The sequence below is a fragment of the Stenella coeruleoalba genome (genome assembly GCF_951394435.1).
Source record: "Stenella coeruleoalba genome assembly, chromosome: 17".
NCBI lineage: Eukaryota > Metazoa > Chordata > Mammalia > Artiodactyla > Delphinidae > Stenella > Stenella coeruleoalba.
Window position 1 is genome coordinate 915,119 of NC_137163.1, and position 17,524 is coordinate 932,642.

General features: G+C 54.2%; 1 protein-coding gene across 1 annotated transcript in view; it reads right to left on the minus strand.

Annotated features, from left to right (window-relative positions):
- Positions 1-16,596, minus strand: part of IQANK1 (IQ motif and ankyrin repeat containing 1) — a gene marked incomplete at both ends in the record, with an annotated part of 30,131 nt that extends 13,535 nt beyond the window's left edge. Inside the window, 7 exon segments of the mRNA XM_079901792.1 lie at positions 13,006-13,064; positions 13,126-13,273; positions 14,463-14,717; positions 14,812-15,110; positions 15,183-15,237; positions 16,514-16,544; positions 16,546-16,596. Of these exon segments, the coding sequence (XP_079757918.1) occupies positions 13,006-13,064; positions 13,126-13,273; positions 14,463-14,717; positions 14,812-15,110; positions 15,183-15,237; positions 16,514-16,544; positions 16,546-16,596 (898 nt within the window).
- Between the last annotated feature and the right edge of the window lie 928 nt (positions 16,597-17,524).

The following is a 17,524-nucleotide window of genomic DNA, read 5'->3' on the forward strand; positions in this document are numbered from 1 at the left end:
ATATAAAGTTACTCGAGGACCCAAGCAGAAAAGAAATCAAACTACGCTCTCCTAGGACTTATTATTTTTTTAAAATAAATAAATTTATTTATTTATTTGCTGTGTGGGGTCTTCCTCCCTGCGCGCGGGCTTTCTCTAGTTGTGGTGAGTGGGGGCTACTCTTCGTTGTGGCGCGCGGGCTTCTCATTGTGGTGGCTTCTCTTATTGTGGAGCACGGACTCTAGGCATGCGGGCTTCAGTAGTTGTGGCACACAGGCTCAGTAGTTGTGGCTCACGGGCTCTAGAGCGCAGGCTCAGTAGTTGTGGCTCACGGGCTCTAGAGCGCAGGCTCAGTAGTTGTGGCTCACGGGCTCTAGAGCGCAGGCTCAGTAGTTGTGGTGCACAGGCTTAGTTGCTCCGTGGCACGTGGGATCTTCCTGGACCAGGGCTGGAACCTGTGTCCCCTGCATTGGCAGGTGGATTCTTAACCACTGCACCACCAGGGAAGTCCCTCTCCTAGGACTTTTTATAGCAGCATCAAATGTAGAAGTCAATGAATCAGTATTCACAGAATTCCAAAGGGAAAAGAGTAGCTCCAGAAGCTCCTGCACGTGGTTCTGCTTCTGCCGTGTCAGGGAAGGAGGTTAGGACCAGTCTTCCCAATGACGGCAACAGAAGAGACAGGCAGAATGAACACGCTGTGAAACGTGTCTGAAGGCACTGCAAAGATGAAGGAGGTGAGCTCAGGGCAGGAGAGCGCAGGAGTGGCCCCAGACCAGCAGACAGGCTTCCCCTGGCAGCAGCCACGAGCACCAGAATCGCAGCACCAGGGGGAGGGCAGGGGCACAATGTGAGCAGGGCTTCTGCAGGTCTCAGCAACAAGGGGACAAAATCTGTATTCCAGAGCACCGGGGAAGGGCTTAGCTAATAAAAATACAGAACATAATCCTGAGGACATACAGTAAGAAAGGATTTATTGTTTATCTGAAATTCAAATTTAAATGAGTGTCCTGTATTTTATCTGGCAATTCTATTGAGTAAGAATCCTGAAGAACTCCATCCTTTGGGAAATAAAGCAACGCGCGTGGGAACGGAATCCTCAGCTTCAAATCACTCAACCCCCGGACTAGATTAAGATAATCTGAGTTGCCTCTAGCCTTGGTGCCTACCAGAAACTAAATAAGTCTCCTCTGGAGGAAGATGTCATTGTCCAGCACATTTTTAATAGGCAATGTACAGCAACCAAAACATATCAGGCTAATGAGGAACCAAGATATGAGTGAAAAACAAGAAAAATGATGAACAATAAAAACAGACCCAGATGCAGCCAATGATGGAGTTCTTGGACATAGACTTTAAAATAATTATGAGTGATATATTCAAGGAATTAAAAGATAAGACTGAAAAGTTTGGGCAGAGAACTGGAAACAATAATAAAGAACCAAATGGAAATTCTAGAATGTAAAAATACAAAACATAAATTGAGAGCTCAATGGCTAAGTTTAACAGCATAATAGACATAGCTGGAAATAGAATTAGTAACCTGGAATACAGTACAAATGAAAATATTCGGATTAAAAACAGAGAGACAAAAGGAAAGGTCTGACGCTGATGTCATGGGAGTTGCAGGCATGAGGGAAGGAGAGGATGGTAGCAGCGTTCAAAGAGAATTTTTCAAAACAAACAAGAGATCAAGTCAGAGCTTTGATACGCATGAAGAATCCCAAGCAGGATGAGTACAAAAACAAGCGAGTGCACACAAACACCAGAGCACACCGTAGTATAATTGCCAAAACCCAATGGAATGAGAACAATCTTCTTTCCCCCTTCAAAGGGGTAAAAAAACAGTTTTTAATGCAAAATAAACACACCTTTGGACAAACAGAACTTTAGGAGGGTTCAGTAGCAGCAGACCAACAATGAAGAGAAAGACAAAAGAGAAAGAAAAAAGGCAGAAGAGACAAAGCCAAATGGGACATGGAGGTGCAGGTAGGGAGGGTGCATTGGAAAGAATACACATAAGAGCTGTGCAAGGGCTTCCCTGGTGGCGCAGTGGTTGAGAGTCTGCCTGCCGATGCAGGGGACACAGGTTCGCGCCCCGGTCCGGGAAGATCCCACATGCCGCGGAGCAGCTAGGCCTCTGAGCCATGGCCGCTGAGCCTGCGTGTCCGGAGCCTGTGCTCCAACGGGAGAGGCCACAACAGTGAGAGGCCCGCGTACCGCAAAAAAAAAAAGAAAGAGTTGTGCAAAACAGTAGCACCAACATCACAGATATATAAGAGCTAAAACACACACAAAATAATAGCACATGTATTGGAAGAGGGTAAGTGTAGTTAAAAGGGCTAAGATTCTTGCATTGTCAGAAAAGTAGAGTGTTATAGTAGACTTGAGAATTCGAAGATATATTGTAAACTCTAGGGTAACTACTAAAGATTAGTAAGAGAACGTTGTGGCAGACACACGCTAAGATGATGCCCTGTGGCTTATGCCTGTGTGAGCCCTCTCCTTGAGTGTGGGTAGAATCTGTGAAGTAGCTTTAATCAGGCAAAGGTGATAGGCTGTCACTCCCATGGTTACGTTACATTCTGGAAGATTCCATCTTAGCAGACTGACTCTCCTGCTGGCCTTAAACAAGCAAATGGCTGTGTTGAGAGCTGGCTGCAGAGGGGCCATGTTATGGGGAGCTGTGGGCGGCCTCCAGGACTGGAGAGCACCTCCAGCCAATGGCCAGAGAGAAGCCAGGACTCAGTCCTCCAAGGAGACAGGTACTGCCAACAACCTAAATGAACCTGGAGGTGGAGTCTTCCCCACTCAAGCCTCCAGTGAGACCACAGACCCAGCCGACACCTCAGCTGCAGCCTGTGAGGTCCTGAGGGGCATCAGGTGGGTCACCCTTAGACGCCCGACCCACGGAAACAGTGAGATGGTAAATATGGGTTGTTTTAAGGCGCTAGGTTTGTGGTAATTTGTTATGCAGCACAGAAAATACAAATTTATACCTAACTGCTAAGAGTAGACAAAATTGGAATAATAAAACATTTTAACAGATTAAAAGAAGTCCAAGAAGGAGAGTAAAAAGGGACACCAAGTAAATTGAAAATTATGAAGTAAACACTAAGATGAGATTTAAACACACATATGTGATTGATTACATTACATGTATTGGGTTGGCCAAAAAGTTCGTTCTGGTTAAATATCTGCAAAGCAATCAGTATGCTGCACCACATCAACAAATCAAAGAATAAAGATCACATGCTCATCTCAATAATGCAGAAAAAGCTTTTGACTAAATTCAACATACACTTATGACAAAAACTCTCCACAAAGTGGGTATAGAGGGAAGACACCTCGACATAATAAAGGCCATATATGATAAGCCCACATCATACTCAATGGTGAAAAATTGAAAGTGTTTCCTCTAAGATCAGGATGAAGACAAGGATGCCCACTGTCACCACTTCTATTCAACACAGTTTTGGAAGTCCTAGCCACAGTAATCAGATAAGAAAAAGAAACAAACGGAATCTAAATTGGAAAGGAAGAACTGTCACTATTTGCAGATGACATGGTAATGTATGACTTTAGGATAGAAAATCCTAAAGATGCCACTAGAAAACTACTAGAGCTCATCATTGAATTTGGTAAAGTTGCAGGATATGAAATCAATATACAGAAATCCGTTGCATTTCTATACACTAACAATGAACTACTGGAAAAAGAAATTAAGGAAACAATCCCATTTACCATTGCATCAAAAATAATAAAATACCTAGGAATAAACCTACTAAGGAATTAAAAGAACTGTACTAGGAAAACTATAAGACACTGATAAAAAAAAATTGAAGATGACACAAACAGATGGAAAGATATACTGTGTTCCTGAACTGGAAGAACTGATATTCTTAAAATGACCATACTACCCAAAGCAATCTGTAGATTCAATGTAATGCCTATCAAAATACCATGGACATTTTTCACCAAACTAGAACAAATAATTTTAAAATTTGTGTGGAAGCACAAAAGACCCCAAATAGCCAAAGCAATCTTGAGAAAGAAGAACAAAATTGGAGGAATCACACTCCCTGACTTCAGACTATACTACAAAGCTACAGTAATCAAAACAGTATGGTACTGACACAAAAACAGAAGTGGAGATCAATGGAACAGGATAGGAAGCCCAGAAATAAACCCATGCACCTGCAGTTAATTAATCTATGACAAAGGAGGCAAGACTATACAATGGAGACAAGACAGTTTCTTTAATAAGTGGTGTGGGAAAACTGGGCAGCTACATGTAAAACAATGAAATTAGAACATTCTCTAACACCATCTACAAAAATAAACTCAAATGGATTAAAGACCTAAATGTAAGACTGGATACTATAAAACTCCTAGAGGAAAACATAAGCAGAACACTCTTTGACATAAATCACAGCAATATCTTTTTTGAATCTGTCTCCTAAAGCAAAGGAAATAAAAGCAAAAATAAATAAATGGGACCTAATTAGACTTAGAAGCTTTTGCACAGCAAAGGAAATCATCAACAAAATGAAAAGACAGCTTACAGAATGGGAGAAAATATTTGCTAATGATATGACCAATAAGGGGTTAATAACCAAAATATAATAAACAGGTCATACAACGTCAAAAAAATTTTTTAATGGGCAGAGAACCTGAATAGACATTTTTCCAAAGAAGATATACAGATAGCGAAGAGGCACATGAAAAGATGCACAACATTGTTAATCATCCAAGAAATGCAAATTAAAACCACAATGAGATATCACCTCACACCTGTCAGAATGTCTATCGTCAAAAAGACCACAAATAGGGGCTTCCCTGGTGGCACAGTGGTTGAGAGTCCGCCTGCCGATGCAGGGGACACGGGTTCGTGCCCCGGTCCGGGAAGATCCCACATGCCGCGGAGCGGCTGGGCTCTTGAGCCATGGCTGCTGAGCCTGCGCGTCCGGAGCCTGTGCTCCGCAACGGGAGAGGCCACAGCAGTGAGAGGCCCGCGTACTGCAAAAAAAAAAAAAAACACACAAAATAAAAGAAATGAATATAGCAAAACAGAAACAGATGAACAGATATAGAGAACTAGTGGTTACCAGTGGGGAGAGGGAAGGGGGAGGAACAAGATAGGAATAGGGAATTAAGAGGTACAAACTACTGTGTATAAAATAAATAAGCTACAAGGCTATATTGTACAACACAGGGAATACGGTCAATATTTTATTACTATAAATGTTTTATGGGACTTCCCTGGTGGTGCAGAGGTTAAGAATCCGCCTGTTAATGCAGGGGACACGGGTTCCAGCCCTGGTCCAAGAAGATCCCACATGCCGCAGACCAACTAAGCCCGTGCGCCCTCTGGAGAGGCCCACATAACAAGACCGAAAGCCAGCAAGAAACTGAGTCCCTCATCCAAGGTCCCCAAGGGAGCGAACCCTTCCCCAGTCGAGCCCCGAGGTGAGACCACAGCCACAGCCAACGCCTGGTAGCAGCCTGTGAGACACTGAACAGAGGGCCCCACTGAGCTGTGATCTGTAAAGCAGCGCTAGGCAACTGACACTGGCGCTCCCCCAGCCGAAGGACTCGCCAGGCGCCAGCAGGCAGAGCGGAAGCGGCTTCTCTCGCCGTTACGTCCAATGGCCCACCGAAGGTATTTTTGTTTCCTCTCTGCATGACTCTGAGGTCTGCTGGTTGAGAAGTCTTAGTTCCCAGGATAGGAACACTTCCACCAGGTGACATGAGGATGGTTTGAATTGAACACTGAGACCTCTGCCTGACCACTAAATTAGCGGACAAAGAAGGGAGTCACTGCGCTGACTGGGGTAATAGGTTATGACTACGCAGGAAGGTCAGTTCACTGCCCCTCACGCGGGTAAGGAGGACTGTCTGGAACCCAAGGTATTCCCTGGGGAGCCTGTTACTCACACATCTGATAGGAGACGTCAATGCAAAACTAAAGCAACTGAAAACAAACAACAAACAAATAAGCACCGATGACCATTCAAATCCTTCAGGTAAAGAACCCAGACCAGCAGGTGTCCTAGCTGAGGGCAAAGGGCACGTGAAATGGGCAGTGGAGGGAGGGAGCCCATGGTCAGTTACGGAGATGAGAACAGCAGTGGCTGTGTCTGTTTCTTCCTTGTTTGTTCCATGTATTTGTATATATTGACTAATTTCCTTTTCCACTCTGTTTTATTCTCCTATATTTTATGTCAGGTTTGTTGGTGTTGGTAAGCTTTACAATTCTGTATTTAAGTTTCAGGAAATCCAGGTTCCAGGTGAGACGTGAATGAATTTAAGGCGCAGTTAATATCACCCAGGGATGTAGAGGCCCCCGGGACATGGTCTCACTGTCTTTCCAAAAAGTGAAAACAATCTTCATCCACACCCAGGACCGTTGCACCGTCAGGCAGAAGCACACGCTGCCGTGTGGAAGCTCCCACGCGTGGGAAGGGCGTGTGTGCGGGTCACAGCCCAGGCCGAGAGCGCCGGTCAGCGCGCCTTCCCGCTCGGCATCAAGCCCACCCTTCCACGGTCCGCTTTGTGCTGCTGGGGCCGCAGCAAACCACGCAGCTCCTGTGCCAGCAGGGGGCACGCGAGGGGACCTGCAGGCAGGAGGCAGCAGAGGGGGCTCCGCTCTTCTGTGTCCTTGACGCTCTCGTGCTGCCCCGGCAGCGGCCACACTCGCCAGCACGAGCTGCTGGTTCCGCACCAGAAAACGTCTCCCGCCCCTTTGCCAGAGGAGAGCGGTCTTTCTGAGCCACGAGGACCTCGCCTGAAGTCCCTAGGTCCCCCTTTGCTGCACCCAGGCCAGCAGTCAGAGTCAGGGCTCACAGCAGATGGAGGGGGGAACTGCAGGTCGGCTCCAGGAAGAGGCGGACTACTTCCGAACAACGTTGGTTTCTTTGTTCTCACAGGAAATGGCTAATGTTAGCCTTGAAGCCTCCACCTGACTAGGACCCCTGGGAAGGCTCAGAGGGCACCCCTTCATCAAAACAATGAAAAAACACACCCGTGAGCTCAGTGGTGGCTCTCCTCTGGGGGCTGGGCTGGTACTGGGGAGGCCAGATTCATCGCCCTAACATCAATGCGGTGACGGGATACCAGCACAGAAGACGCTAAGCAGCAGCGCTTAACTCTCGCAGGTGAGATGGTATCGCGATAGGCAGCAGGCAGGGCGGTGGTCAGGAGGCCGTGACCCGGGGCGAGATGCAGGGCAGTCTACGGGATATTGCTCAGTTTGTGTAGTCAGAGAAACACCAGGCTCTGCCACCAGAAATCTGACATCAGCCACAAGTGTCTAGTTCCCAGACATAAGTCAAGGTCAAAGATTCACAGCTCCTAGATTGAAGAAGATGCCAGATGTCCCTGGAGAAGAACCATGCGATGCCTCTACAAGTGCTCTCCCAATGATGACTATTCTCCCAACCTTACCTGGAGGGGTCAGTGGCCTCTGCCAGCGTTCACTGTGCACTGGGAGGTTGGGATTGACATATATCCACTATTGATACTGTGTATAAAATAAAGAACTAATGGGGCTTCCCTGGTGGCGCAGTGGTTGAGAGTCCGCCTGCCGACGCAGGGGACACGGGTTCGTGCCCCGGTCCGGGAAGATCCCACATGCCGCGGAGCGGCTGGGCCCGTGAGCCATGGCCGCCGGGCCTGTGCGTCCGGAGCCTGTGCTCCGCAACGGGAGAGGCCACAGTAGTGAGAGGCCAGCGTACCGCAAAAAAAAAAAAAAAAAAAGACAACTAATGAAAACCTGCTGTATGGCACAGGGAACTCTACTCGGTGCTCTGTGGTGACCTAAATGGGAAGGAAAGCCAAAGAAGAGGGGACGTATGTACTCGTAGAGCCGATTCACTTTGCTGTACGTAGGAACTAACACAACGGTGTAAAGCAAATGCACGCCAATAAAAATTTTTAAAAAGTCCATTAAAAGTATTAAAGAACAAATAAAAATAGTAAGGAATTCCTGGGACAACATCTAGGATAAGGCAGAACCCAAAGAGATAAGCCCAACATTCAAAGTTGCTTAATCCTAAGGGCATTTGCCAAGTATCAAGCAAAAGCTATAAATCCAAAAAAAAAAGAAAAAAGAAAAAGAAACAAGTGATAAGTGGGACTTCATTAAAATTAAAAATTTTGGGACTTCCCTGGTGGAGCAATGGTTAAGAATCCACCTGCCAATGCAGGGGACAAGGGTTCAAGCCCTGGTCTGGGAAGATCCCACATGCCAAGGAGCAACTAAGCCTGTGCACCACAGCTACTGAGTCTGCGCTCTAGAGCCCGTGAGCCACAACTACTGAAGCCCGCGTGCTGCAACTACTGAACCCACGCGCCTAGAGCCCGTGCTCCGCAACAAGAGAAGCCACCGCAATGAGAAACCCGCACACCACAGCAAAGAGTAGCCCCCACTTGCTGCAACTAGAGAAAGCCCACGTGCAGCAACAAAGACCCAATGCAGCCAATAAATATTTTTAAAAAATTAAAAATTTCTGCTCTGCAAAAGACAGACTGGGAGAAAACATTTGCAAAAGATACAAATGATAAAGGACTGTTATCTGAAATATACAAAGAACTCTTAAAGCCCAACAGGAAGAAACCTGATTTTAAAATGGGCCAAACACCTGAACAAATGCCTCACCAGAGAACATATACCGACGGCACGTAAGCATATGACAGCTGCTCTGTGTCATCTGTCATCAGGGAAATGCAAATTAAAACAACAGCGAGGGACCACTCCGCACCTACTGCAGAGACTTACGACGCCAGACGCGGGCGAGGGTGCGGAGCAGCAGGAACTGCCTCCGCTGCTGGTGGGGACGCAGGACGGCGCAGCCACCTTGGGAGACAGGCGGTTTCTTATAAAACTGAATATACTCTAAAGATTCGGCAGTTGTGCTCCTTGGTATTTACCGAAAGGAGTGGAAATTTTATGTTCACATCAAATCCTGTCCGCAGATGTTTACAGCAGCTTTATTCACAGTTGGAGGCAAAACTTGGAGGCAACCAAGATGTCCTGCAGTAGGTGAACAGAGAAATAAACCGTGGTCCATCCAGACAGTGGAATGTTACTTAGCACTAAAAAGAAATGAGCTATCAAGACACAAAAAGACACGGAGGAACCTTAAATGCAGATTACTAAGGAAAGAAGCCAATTTGAGAAGGCTATAATACTGTATGATTCCAACAATTTCACATTCTGGAAAAGGCAAAACTATGGAGACAATAAAAAGATTGGTGGCTGTGAGGGACTGAAGGGGGTAGGAGGAACAGACAGAACACGGGGGAATTTTAGGGCAGTGAAAATGCTCTGTACGATACCACAGTGATGGACACATGTCATGCATTTGTGCAAATCCGTAAAATGCACGACGCCGAGATCCCTGATGCAGACTGTGGACTTCGGGTGATTACGGTGCCTGTAGGCTCACCACTTGTCCCCAGTGTCCCACTCTGGTGAGGGATGCTGATAATGGGGGAGGCTATGCGTGTGTGGGGACTGGGCATCTATGGGAAAGCTCTGTGCCTTCCCCTCAATTTTGCTCTAAAAAAATAAAGCCTAAATTTAAACAAACGAACAACAACAAAAAAGATTTGAGGAAAACAGATGTGGTGGGGCCCATCACATCTCCATTAAACTCACCTGTCTGGCCTTTGCGAGAAACAAATAACCGTGGAAGATGGTGGATGACAGGAAACTTACGCAGGCAGCAGAAGCAATCAGGGCTGCCAGGCTGGAGGTGGTGTCTCCACTGCAGCAGATCCACACAGCCTCTGGCACTGTGGCGTGTACGGCTGACTGGCCATAGCTTTCTCCTCCTGTCCGTGCCTGCAGAGCGTCCACGCAGCAGGCCTTCCCTGTCCTGTCTCAGGACCACGGTTACTCTCTGGCTTCCTGTCACAATATAGCTCATAGGGACTGCGGTGGGCAGAATGACAGCCCCCTAACGACGTCCTTGTCCTGTCCCCAGGAGCTGGTGAATACACTGTGTTACATGGCAAAAGGCAATCAAGATTGGAGATGGAACTAAGGTTGCCAATCGGCTGACCTTAAGATAGCGAAACCCCCCGGGATTATCTGAGTAGGTGCAACGTGATCACAAGGGACCTTACAAGTGGAAGAGGGGGACAGGGGAGAAGCAGAGGGAGCTGTGACTTTGGAAGAAGGTTGCTGACTTTGAAGGTGGAGGAAGAAGCCACCAGCCAAGGAATGTGGGCGCCTCTAGGAGCTTGAAGAGGATGAAGACACAGATGGTCCTCCAGAGCCTGCAGGAAGCGTGGCCGGCTTGCCGAGACCTTGATTTTAGCCCACTGAAGCCCAGGTCGGACTTCTAACCCACAGACCTGCAAGATAATAAATTCGTGCTGTTATAAGACACTAAATGTGCGTTAATTGTTCTTTTAGCAGCTACAGGGAACTAATACAGGAACCTGGGTCATCCCGACAGTTCACTGATCCAGGAAGTTCCAGAGGGTGGGAGATAGAACCACGCTAATGAAGTTTTTAGGGTTCACAGATCTGGGACACGCCAGGGCACCTTAAAGGAAAAAATAAATTGCTACGCCTTGGACCTCCTTCCGCCAGGAAAGAGGCCCAGCGCTTGGCAGGCCTCTCAAGGCTCCGGAGCAAGTGCCGTATTCGGGAACAGCACCCGCCCACGGCCTGGGGGACCCGGGCTAACGGCCAAGCCCAGAGGCCATGGCAGAGGCGTGAGCTGCCAGGCTGCCGGGCCAGGTGGCCAGCAGGTCTGATAAGCTGCAGGTATTTGTGGGGAGAAGGATGCTGTGTGGGACCCCCAGCCAACCCGGTGGGAGGGCCGCGGCACAGACTTCAGGCTCCAGAGCAAGGCTGCGCCTTCCCTGCTAGAACACAGTTCTAGGTCTGGAGAACAGCTCCCGGGATGCTGTCGGCCCCAGTGGAGCCTGGAAGTCCAACTGGGGCACCGGAGGACAAGCAGCCTGAATTCCCCACCCTGAGCCGGGGTCCTCGCTCCACGGACTTGAGGCGTCGGGCGCACACAGAGCGATCCTTTACGACAGAAAGGACACATCCAGCGGGAGGAAGATGTCCACACCCCGCTCTCTGCTGAGGGTCGGTGCCGCTTCCCAGGACCCCAGCCCACGCCAATGGCATTCCTGGGGGAGGTGGTGGAGGAGGGACTCGGGCTTGATTCGCAGAGCTCAGTCCACACGGTGGCACTAGTCAAACTGACCACTGCCCCATCACAGCTCCTCTCTCGGGAGGTCCCAAAGGACAGCGGAGGAGGGAAATCTCCCGGGGTACCTGGTTCTCAGCTTCCCGTGGATGGGAAGGAGAGTGGCGTGCGGTGCGCAGGGCAACGGCGAAGGGCTTGGCCGGTGCATTGGGAGCCTGAAATGAACAAGCCTGGAGCAACAGCGACACGCAGGCCCAGGGAAAGGCACGCGGATGCACCAGCAGCGGGGGCCAGGTTTGCGGGCAACGAGCGTGCGGGGCTGGCTCTGCGTCTCACGGTGATGCCCCCAGAGAGGGTCCACTGCAGAGGAGGCATCAGACACCCAGGTAGACATCACAACTGTCCTATGGACATTGGCCAGCCTTTCTCCTCGGCCACCCAGTGCTTAGGCAAAGGCCCACGAACAGAGTGGCCGTGGTGGCAGGGATGCTAGTGACACGTGGGCCCAACAGCACAAGGCCCTCTAATCAAGGCTGATCTAGACCAGATACCGTCCTACCAAATAACCTTCTTTATATCAACTCATACACTCTGGCTGACAGTTTGGACAGATCATCAAGAACGCGGGTGGTGACGGGAGGCTGGGGAAGATGCTCTCTGGATGGACTTCTTGGAGCAGACCCAGAGCGGGAAAGCAGCTTCTCCACGTGACGCTGGCCTGTTGAAGACTCGGAACCCCTACCTTGTAAGGCTGGGTTCTGTTCTAGAAAATTCAGTGGGAGCCCACTTCCCACTACAGAAACCAAAATGGGGGAAGGGCGACAGACATCCGTCCCTCCTTTGCCTGACAATGGGAGCATGACCTAAGGGCAGACTGGACTTCTCACCAGGCGCCTGGGCCTTGAGAAGGAGACGCCAGGACATGGACAATTAGAGACAATCCTCAGCGGAGCTGCAAAGTCGAGAGCACAGCAGCGGCCGCCGCCTCTGGACATCCTAATGGGACATCTTCCGCGGCTGACCTGCCCGTGTCCTCCACTCCCTCATTCCTGCCTCTTGCCGAGCCCAGATCTCCTGCTACTGGACGTCCTTCTGATACATACGTTGGGCACATATAACTTCTATAAAATTGACAGTCAGGGCTCTGCAAACCTCCTGTGGTCCGGCTCCGTCCTCAGGACAAGGCCAGGCTCCTTACCCTGGCCCTTGGGGGGGTCGGAGGTACAAAGGTGACCGGTGGTGCTGGGAGTTTATCTGGGGGTAAGGCCAGCACCACCCTGGGAAGGGTCACACTTGCACGCGACACTGGCTGCTGGTGGCCACCAGACCGAGCAGAACGGAGAGGCCGGCTCGGAGCCGGGGTGAGCGGCCAGCAAGGTGGGAGGGAGTGAAGGAAGCCGGAGCACAGAGAGCCGTCCTTGGGGGTGGGGGCTCGGGCACAGGCTCAGCAGGGAGCAGTCGCAGCAGACCAGACGCGCGAGAGGAAGGCCGTGACGGGTGTGCGCTTTGGATGCGCTGTGGAGCTCGAGGACACCCGGGGGAGGGCTGGGATGCGCCTGGATGTGGGTCTGGGCCGCAGGAGGCAAGACCTGGGTAAAGATTTTTGGGTGAAGATTCGGCTCTGGAGGCCCCTGCCGGGAGGCCACAGCAGAGGCTGCGCGCTGAGAAGACAGGGCCTGGGGCGGAGGGTGGCCGCCGCCGGCCCCGGGTTGCCCACGTCCCGAGGCTGGCGGCCGGCGGGGCGGACCGGGCCGTCACCTGGAGCGGGAGGCGTCGGGGAGGGGGCTCCGCACGCACGGTCCGGGCGCCCCTTCCCGCCGGCCGGAGAGCGCCGGGGCCCGCGGGCTCTCACCTGTCGGGGCCTCGGGGCGCTCCGGGGTGCGGGCCCCGTCGCCGGCTGGCTCCTCTCTCCTGGCTTCCCGGGGGCAGGGGGGCGGTCAGCGCGGCGGAGCTGCGGACATGTACGGGCCACCGGAAGAGGGGCCGCGCCCCGGCTGTGCAGGAGCGGCCGCCTGCAGCCGCGTCGCGAAGCCACCACGACGGGGCCACGGCCTTCGCAGCAAACACGGCCTCCGCGGGGCGCCGCAGGGCGAGCGCCCGCGGGCAGGACCGCCCCGCACCTGGGGCCCGAAGCCCAGGCTCGGGAGCCCAGGTGTGGAGAGGCCTCCGGTGGGCGGACCCTCTGCCCGCCCTACCCAACCCCTAACACTGCTCCCCCCACCCCCCTGGTGCCACTCCCTTGCGGGGCGCCCACCCTGCTCCCCAGCGGTGCTGGCTGTCGACCTCCCCGCCAAGCCTCTGGGGAAAGGGCTGAGCGGGAGGGGGTGCAGCAGGCAGGGCTGGGCCAGGCAAACCAGTAGAGCCGGTGTGACAGAGCTGGCTGGGATGGGGCCCTGGGCGTGGGTGTGAGTCAGCGGCCCCGGGCTGGGGAAATGCTGGGGAGGAGTCGGTCCCAAGCCTCCCTCCCACCTGCACTCAGGCTGCCCCTGCACCTCCTCCCCCAGTTGCGTCCCCAGGGCTCCAAAGGCTGGCCACGTGGGGTCTCCTTGGGCCCCTGCGGGCTGAGCAGCCGGACCCCCCAACCAGGGCGTCCCCAAGAGCCCTGCCCCACCTCAGGGCAGGCCGGCTCTTCCTACCACCCCATCTCAGTCCACAAAATGCCACCTGGACCTTTCAAGGTCCAGTTTCTTCCCCCGGCGCAGCCTGGCCCCCAGCAGGAGTCCACACGAGGGAGCGCCACAGACAAGCTTGGGCGCCCCAGGCTCCTCCGAGCACGCTGGCTGGGGGCTGAGGTGCTGAGCGCGGGCTGAGCCAGGGGCTCCCGTGGTAGTTGGGTTAGGATTGTCTGTGGCTGGGGAGCGTCTTGTCTGGATGGCCAGGGAGTCTGGGGAGGCGGCTCCTAGCCCTGTGGGCTGCAGCTGGAGTTTCCTGAGACCGGGGGTGGACAGGGTGGGACAGGGGTGGTGGGGCACCGGTGCCCGCCCAGGGCAAGACCAGACTCATCGCTACACACACCCGGCGGTCTGGCTGCCGGGCGTCACCTCCTCCAGTTTCTCTCAGTCTCCCTCCCAGTCTGGCCAAAGAGGCCCGTGCCCATACAATCCTGTGCTGTGTCAGCCCGTCAGTCAGCCTTCACGCCGGGTGAGCCACCGCGCTGCCAAGTCCCTGTAAACTCTCTGGCGTGGCCCAGCCTGCGTGCAGAGTGGGGCTGTGAGGCCCACAGCTAGAGCCCAGGCCAGAGCCTTGGTGCTGTGGGCACCAGCCAAGGGGAAGGGCAGACACGAGGGGCTGCAGGAGCAGAGGGCCCACCGCCGTGGCCTCCCAGGGATGCCCTCTGAGCCCGCCTGATTGAGGCCGGCCAGCCGATGAGCCCGGGCCCCCGGGGAGCAGACACCTGGTAACACAGGCGCCAGGTCAGGGCCATGTCTGGCAGACGAAGTCGAGCTCGCAAATCCCGGGCCAGGAGGACGGGCAGGGCACAGAAGACCACGGGCCAGCAGGGCCCCGAGGCCGAGCCGCCGCCCCCTGCCCCTAGGGACCCTCGGGACGAGGCAGGGGTGGCCCCTGCGGGGCACGTGACCAGCAGCAAGCTGGCTGCCCGGGGACACCCCAGAGTGGCCAGACCAGAGCAGCCTCAGCTAGCCAATAAGCCGGAGACGGCCATCGCTCTGGGGTCCGAGCCGGTGCCGGCCCCCGCTGCGGACGTGATAGGCTGCAGGGTGGACGGCCGCGCGCCGGGCTGGGGCCCCGAGCCGCTGAGGCTCCGCGAGGTCCAGCTGTGCCTGGCCCAGGAGCAGCTGCTGCTGGAGGAGCAGCGGCGGCAGGTCCAGCTGCAGATGCAGCTGTGTCAGGAGGAGCAGGCCTGGGTGCAAGTGGAGGGGCTGCAGCTGGCCATGGCCTTGGAGCAACTGCGGTGCGAGGGCCTTGAGGCGCTTCGGACCCAGGACCCGGTAAGGCCTGGAGGGGGTGTGGAGGTGCGGGAGGGTCCGGACAAGCCCCGGGGGCGTGGTGACCCCGCGAGCCACCTACAGGTCCCGCAGGGCTCCAGGAGGCCGGAGCCCGGTGGGTGTGCGCCGCGGCACACCTGTGGGCCCACTTTCATGTCTGCACAGTGAGGCTGGTGCCCACCACACAGGGCACGGCAGAGACCACTGCACAGGAAGCCCTCTCGGGCTGGCCCGATGCTTGACAGGTAGAGGGAGCCCAAGGAGGGAGCTTGTCTAGGGAAACTGAGGCAGAGGTGTCTCTGCAGAGAACCCAGGCATCCTGGCCAGGTGGGCGGGGCGGGAGCTGCCCAGCACAGTGCTCGGAATGTGTGGGGTGAGGGCTGGGTCCAGGGCCCAGGTGGACAGTCAGCAGGTAGCAGAACTGAGGTCCGTCATCCCCCCTCCCTCCCCGACATTTTCCTGGCCCACCGGCCCAGCCTCCTGTCTACAGCAGAGCCTGTTCCTAGGGCTTGAGATGGCGGAAGCCACACGTGGCGCCTGATTCCTGGACAGGTCCTCATTCCTGGACAGCTGCCGCCTCAGATGAGGCTGGGGCTGTTTTGGGGAGCTAGGGGCTAACCTGGCTTGGCGTGGAGAGCAGTCGCCACCCTCCCTCCAGGTCTTGGGATCTGGGAGGCCTCTGGGGTCCAGGCCCACTCCAAGCAGAGGGGCTGCAGCAGAGCAACAGGGTGTGGGGCTCTCTTAGCAAGCACAGATCCCAGTACTGGGAGGACCCGGAGCCGCAGCCTGGAAGGTGCTGGCAGCTTAGCAAAGAACTCAGATGAGTGTCATGACGGAGAAGAAATGGGACTCAGAGAAGAAGAGTAACAATGGGTAGGGGTGGACATGGGAAGAGATGCCCTTCCTGGCCCATAGCAGGACCAGGAGGCCAAGGACAAGCTGTCACCTTTCAGCCTGGAAGTGGCTAAAGAGAGGATGGCCTGAGGGAGAGGCAGCAGACAAGAAAAAGCACAGGATAGCCTAGGTGGAGCAGAGGGTCAGAGTGGACCACATGCTTAGTCTGAGAATCCCCAACATGAACTCAAGCCCTGCCCTGTTTCAGAACCTATATTCAGTCCACACGGGCCTGCTTCCCATCTCCATGTGTCCTAAAGCCACGTTCCTCTGAACACTGTCCCCGGGACCCCAACCCCAGTCCCAGCCCCAGGGGTACAAGACTCAGGGTCAGGGTCTGGAATGGACATCTGAGCTCTGAGTTCTCAGTCCACCACACTCAAGCCTGACTCGGAGATCCCCTGAAGGCCATTCTCAGAGAGAAAGGTCTTCCCAGAAGTACTGTCCCTGGGTGGCCGCATAGCATGTATCACGCGTCAGGGTCTGAGCAGGGTTGGAGGTCAGAGGGCTCACACTCACCAGCAGCGGCTCGGGTTGGCTCTGTGGAAGGACGTCTGCCACTTCCCTGGGGCAGCTTCGGGTCCCCCCTTCTTACTGCTCATCCTCCTGCGGGTGAGTAGGAAAGGTCAGGGAGGGTGTGGTCAGAGTGGCAGCGGCCGTAGGGGCAGCATCACACACTGGCTTGGACCTGTGTGGACGGACAGCAGGTGCCGAACTGGGGAACACAGGATCACCCCGACAGCACAGATTCCTGCCGGCTTCCTGGCCCACCCGCCTGCCCCTGGTTCTTGGGGGGGGGGGGTGTGCCCAGCAGCCTGAGTGGGAATGTTTGGCAAGAACATCTGGCCACAGCTTGTCCCCCTTGCCCTCATTCCCCTGGCCCCTCCACCCTGGCTCACCTATCCTCACCCCAGGGTCGATGTCGGGTACCCATCTCCCTGCTCCAAACCACTGGGCTGCCAGCTGGACCAGCTTCATCCTAAACACAAGCCTAAGCCAACCCTGCCTGGCTGAAGCCTCCCCAGCACCGCCACCAGACACTGACAAACACCCCCCCCACCCCGCCCACACCGGGCATGCCCAACCCTCTCTCCTCTTGGCCTCAGCAGGTGGTGTTGTCAGGGCCTGGAAGCAACACCCCTCTCCCTAGTCCACTCAGCTGACCCCAGAATTCATTTCCTTGGGAGGCCAGCCCCAGGCGGTGGGTTCTGAGTAGGGATCTGAAGTGTTTGCGGGGGACGCTGGGGGGACCGAGGCACCGAGGGGCAGCTGAGGGCTTCCGTGTGTGTCTGTGCATGTGTGCACACACGCACACGGAAGGAGCATGTAGGGCTCAGAGTGCTTGCAGGGTCCCATGTCTGTGTGGGAGTCGGCAATGCAGGGTCCCCAGTTCGTGAGGGACTCTCAGTGCTCACGTAGTGTCCTGTATGTTGCAGGGTTCTGTGGGGGTCAGTGCATGAGGGGCCCACCGTGCCTGCAGAGCGTCCTGTATGGGTGTAAGCTGGCATGTGTCCCAGTATGGCAGGCGCA